The sequence below is a fragment of the Montipora foliosa genome, chromosome 13, assembly GCF_036669935.1.
Source record: "Montipora foliosa isolate CH-2021 chromosome 13, ASM3666993v2, whole genome shotgun sequence".
NCBI classification, from domain to species: domain Eukaryota; kingdom Metazoa; phylum Cnidaria; class Anthozoa; order Scleractinia; family Acroporidae; genus Montipora; species Montipora foliosa.
This window is the reverse complement of record NC_090881.1, coordinates 36,216,747-36,222,417: the sequence shown is the minus strand read 5'-3', so window position 1 is coordinate 36,222,417 and position 5,671 is coordinate 36,216,747. Positions and strand designations below refer to the sequence as shown.

At 40.5% G+C, this 5,671-nt stretch overlaps 1 protein-coding gene across 2 annotated transcripts in view; it reads left to right on the top strand.

Annotated features, from left to right (window-relative positions):
• LOC137984129 (uncharacterized) overlaps positions 1 to 4,018 on the top strand; it is a 104,116-nt gene extending 100,098 nt beyond the window's left edge. For both annotated transcript variants that reach the window (XM_068831345.1, XM_068831344.1), the window contains exons 26-27: positions 526 to 625; positions 1,768 to 4,018. In XM_068831345.1, coding sequence (XP_068687446.1) covers positions 526 to 625; positions 1,768 to 1,833 — 166 coding nt within the window. In that variant the 3' untranslated portion in view covers positions 1,834 to 4,018. The remainder of the gene's footprint in view (positions 1 to 525; positions 626 to 1,767) is intronic.
• The last annotated feature ends 1,653 nt before the right edge of the window (positions 4,019 to 5,671 follow it).

Sequence of the window (5,671 nt, the reverse complement as noted above, 5' to 3'; positions counted from 1 at the left end):
CAAATTATGCCACTTTCTTAAAATTACTCTTTCTACAAAATGAGCGAAATGAGTCCACAAAATGTATCATGATCGTGTAGCAAAAAGTTTTTGTTGTCACCAGCTACTAGTCTATTGTATTTTTCTTTCTTTGTCTTAATGTCTGGCTGTGTTTGCTGGTTCTGGTATGATCTCTAACTGGAAGTTATCGGGCAGCGTGGATGACGTCATTTTGTCATCTTGTGCTAGACTGCCAGCCTCCTAAGGAGGCTTTCTCTGCATTTCCAAACCGCGAATGTGGCTAAGACAGTGAGCAAATATGGCATCCCGCTTATCAATATATGCTGATTATGCTACCAGTGCTATTTTAAAAATCAGCAAATTATGCCGAAATTTATGCTAGCACAATCTATAAAAGCCTAGCAACAACAACCATTACTACAAAGATCATCCTAGTGAGTATATAATTGACCATCAAAGATGTAAATTTTCCGACAGAAGCCTTTTTTACTTGGCGAATGACAATGATTATTACTGTTACTGCAGGTATCAGCTCATGCTAAATTGCTGGCAACAGGAACCCCATGATCGCCCGACGTTTGAGCAACTTAGACGTGAGCTTAAACTGATGGAAAACCAACACAAGGTAATTTCTGGAAACAATATTTAGAATGATGAAAATACAGAAAATTAATGATTTGTAAGGGGGACACAAAAAGAACCATGCATAGCAGAACTAGTGTTTTTTGCTGTCTTCATCTGTTTCAGTGTTGTCCTTGTTATGGGGTTGCTCTTTGGTTTATCTAAGTTGGTGCACATTATCTTACTCTTATGTTTTCATATCCAGTTTAAGTCCACATGCCAAAATTAGCAATGAGATCCACATATAATTCCAATCAGTTCTGATTCGAATTGAAACTTCGAATACAGATGCTTTACAAGTTCCTACCATGTTACTGAAGAGTATTTTATGCTTCTTCTCCCGCAATACCAAGAGAAATATACAAAATTAGCTTGGTATTATCTGCTTTTCAAAGTATACAACACTTCCCCCCCTTACACTCGACCTAGAGTAGCAATTGATACTTGAAAGGTATTTAGGTATTTAAAGTAGTTTTGGAACACCTTGTTTTTGGACGTGTATGTTAAATTAGCAAATGAACCTTGTAAGCTTCAAAAAGACAGGAACACATGCGTTAGAGGTCGGCTGTTAGTTTTGCTGCAACAAGCCTGACTGGGATCGATCCGCCTGGGTATTTCCTCTATTGCGTTTTCGTAAAGTAAATTGGGTATGCTCCCCATTACTATTGGTGATGGGAATATATTTGTATATACTGCACATATCACATGTTCTCATGGCGGTTTACAGTTTTTTCTCTGGGGCGAGATCGGACGTCAACCTGTAAAGGGGCCTCTGGCAGCCGCTATCAGTCCCTATTTGATCTCACGTACCTAATCAACCCACACATGAATGTGAAAGATGAAGTCAGAGAGATAGAGATAGGCCAACACCCCGGTGGTGATAAACGGGAAGGGTTGTTAGACCGCGGGGCCTACGGTTAATGTCCGAGAAGACTTGAAAGTCCAACCATTTGTAGATAAAAGTACAAAGGCAGCACTTTCTGCTCAGTTATATTAAGACCCTGAGTGTTAGTCCGACAGGGATTTTGACCCCGCATTCTATGAACGCTTGGTGCTCAACCAAATAAAGCACTGGTGGTCAGTTGGTCTGGGTGTGGTCTGTTGTAGTGAAATGTCTAGTTATTTTCCTTTTTCCTCTTTTTACAGAGGCTCATCAATATGAAAGACTACGACAAGAAACTTTATGAGAACGTGGAAGACTTGATGTTTTAGAAAGCCTTTGATTGTTATACTTAACGTATTTTGCTGATCAATTATTCACACGTGACTTCACTAGTTTATTCATTTTTCAGGTTAACTGGAATGCTATAGAACCCAAAATGGTATAGAATGCTTATTTTAGAAAATAATCACATTGTTGGTGTACATGTAACCCACTTGTATGTACGACTTGAGCAGGAGTGGATGTGTAGCTCAAACTAGGACCCTAACTGATTTCATGCAGAAATAAGTGGAATGCCTTTTGTTTAACATTTTGTGTTGCGCCCAAAGGTGAAAAAAAAAAGTGAAAAGACAGCCAGAATGATGTTCTGTAGGAGTGTTTAAAGGGGTCTTAGACCTGATAAACACGACCGCGAGTTTATTGAACGTCTTCAAGAACGCTCCACAAAAAAAAAAATTGTCACTCTGCAGTCCAGACAACGGTGGTAAATTTGAGGGGAAGATACTAGCATACAAGAAAAACAAGCCGGGCCTCATTACTGCCAATGAGGAGTGTTTTATTGGGTTTAAAGCTCATGCACGTGACGTTTTATCGCTGTTGAGCTCGTGAATTATTAACGTATTTTGAACGAGAACTGAAGTACAGTATGTGGCCCTTGGTCCGCGACTTTTCCGAACACGATGTCATATCTCATCGTTAAGTAAAATACGACCAAAAACAAGTGTGTCCGATGATTTCTTGATTAGTCTTCTTTCACATGACGAAATTTCGGCTTTCTTGCTATCGGTGATTGTGCAGAATTCAAGTTTTGTCTTTCTAGAAGGTCTCTACTGTTGTGGCTCCGTAACTTATATAATCATTTTTACGTGGCTTGTGTAAAGATAAAACGCAACGGGAACACGTGTCTTTTTGCAGAACAGATGTATAGATGAACTTATTGCTGCGGTTGGGAACGAATTTTCTGCAGAGTAAACTTTTGTTTTATTGACTCTTGAAAAATATCAACAATTTTCGCATAGGGATCCTTAGTCCGCAACTTATACTACTGATGACCGCAGATAAAGAAACCTTCGATAACTGAAAAAATGACTTTGCTTTAACTGAACATTTTTAAAATCTTCGTTATACATGTTTACGAACGGGTTACCCTCTTTTGTATGTCTTGAATACCTGTACGGTCTTATAATGGAGCTTGTGTTGGGAGACGGTCACGCAACTGAAAATAAAAACAGATTTTATACTCACAACGACATCCAATACGACTGTAGCTGAGATATATCAAGGATAATGAAGAATTAATAAATTTTCATGTTCGTACAGAAATTATCGGGATTCACAGATATTTTTTTTGGGGCTGCTTACATGATTCGCGGACCAAGGACCAAATTCGCGGACGAAGGGCTCGTGATTACGTTCACCAGGAGCCCATCTGGAGCGTGCAACTTCCATACAGCGTCTGTGAAACGGCGTTTTTACAAGTAGGTTTATTTTTAGACTAGCCCTTCCCGCGAATTAGGTCAAAAAACAAAAGCAGTTCCGGTTCGGTGACCCTTTGACGCCAGCTTAATTTCTTGTAATTTGTCATCGGGCCCCTGTGGGAGTCTCATTCGCGGGAAATTCAATCTAAAAATAAATGGTCTGTGAAAACGCCGTTACACGAACACAGTATAGTTGTAGGCTCCGGGTCATGGGTTCCTGGTTCACCTTTTTTCGAATTACAAGAAAAATATTTCAGTTTGGAAATTACCAATTTAATATTATCGCAAGAAACGAAACCTCTATCTTCAGGGAAAATTTCAGTTTGTGGCCTTTTGATTCATGTAAGATATTGAAGATTACCCCTTTTTTGTCGCGGACCAAGGACCCCATACTGTACTGTTCATCAAAATAACGTCCTTGCAGCCGTCGCGTCCCGGCGGTTTTTCCATCGTTAATCGTAGTTGCTAAAGAGCCATTATATAGCTAACCAGGTTGCAGTTTAGTATCATTTAGTCTAATTTGCGCCGAACGTTTAAATTGCATCATCCGGTGCAAGACTAAATCAGTTAGCATTGACGTCCTATGAACTCACGTGACCCTGCATCTGTTTGACAATTAATCAAGACGCAAAGGTCATTCACGTGGGATGCTTTATTTTCTTAGAGGAAGAAAAAATATATCGCATTAACAATAACTAGAAAGATAGTGTGCCACTGTAAAACACTATAATTACACATTCCTCTTTGTGAAAATGGTTGTCAGAAAAGTCTTTCAAGCATCTCGATTCAGCTTTTGGAAGGAAATAAGACCTTTTTCGCGCAAACGGTGCTCAGGGGAAGGACAACAAAAAAGGTGAAAGACAGAAAGAAATACAAGACAGCGGGAGGGGGGAAGGTGTGACCCTTTTGGACACAGTCGAAGTATCCAGGGTTAAATACATAGAACATTACAGCCAACTGCAAGCATACCCAATCGGTTAACCTGCACCACGCAAAAGAAAACACAAGAAATCTCTCACAGTATATTCCGTATTTATAAACATGATTGAATGGCGACAGTCTGGAAACAGATTTTCCAACAGTGTTCATACTTGAAGCATACGAAAATTTTACGAAATGATTCTAAAGAACAACAGATAGATCACCATGCAACACACAGACTCCACGTTCTGCCTCATGAAGGAGGGACTTCTACAGAAAAATCAAATTGGTGAGGGACTAGACAATCCTTTGCCCACAGCCTAGATCTCTTGAAGACATTTACCAACCAAGGTTCTGGGTGGCCACGGTTCTGGGAGGGTAGACATCAAATACCAACCACTGCGTGGAAGCACCTACATTCCACTCCCGAAGGCGCTGCGAAACAAGAAGGCATGTATCAATGTCCGAAACTGGGACGATGGCCGTTTCTATGGGCTATACTATCGGCCCAGTATCCTGCACCAAAAGACCCCCAAAGGCCATACAAGTACCCCACCCAACACGGACTCGACCCTTCCGGCATTTCTTTTCCAATGCAATCTCCCCCAGATTCTAAAATTCGAAAAGCAAAACTTGGCTGTCAACATATTTGGTTGGGAGAATGAGGGTGTAATCATCTACAGCCTGTCAAAGCAGTCTGTGGATGTGCCCCTCATCAACCTGCTGCTCGTGGAAAAGGCAAACAAATCCCAGTATGTTTGGGTCAAAGACCTCCAACGGCTCTTTTTTTGACCAGGGCTGGTACGGAAGGATCGCACGTTACAATGGGTGTTAAAAAACCCCGTCGTGGGAGGATGAATAAACCTACAAAGCTGCCCCGACCTGCTATGTGTACCACAATCTACTGGCTGGGTGACAAAGTACGTGACGACTGCCACTTCTCGGGCAAGTACTGCGGAACCGCCCACACTGCCTGTAACCTCCGACCACAGTTGGACGCAAAACGGACTACGATGCCAGTTGTATTTCACATCCCGCAGGGCTACGACTGCTGATAAAGGCCATGTTGAAGGAGAGAGGAAAGATCTCGTGCATCCCGTACAATACAAAAAAGTACCTCTCCCATTCCATTTTAATATAATAATAATAATAATAATAATAATAATAATAATAATAATAATAATAATAATAATAATACAATATTTATAGAGCGCTAATTCCCAATAGACCAAAAGCGCTTTACAAAAAAAAGAAAAATTACATTAAAACCAGGGATAAGCTGACGGTAAAAAGTAGATTAAAGGCTATCAAACTACATCATAAGAAGCTTTAAAAAGCAATGTCTTCAACTTGGATTTAAAAGAAGAAAGGGAAGAACACGACCGGAGTTCCAAAGGAAGGGTATTCCAGACAGAAGGAGCGGCCATCGTAAAGGACCGGCCACCATAGGTCTTAAGATTAAATCTAGGTTTAAAAAGCAACAATTTGT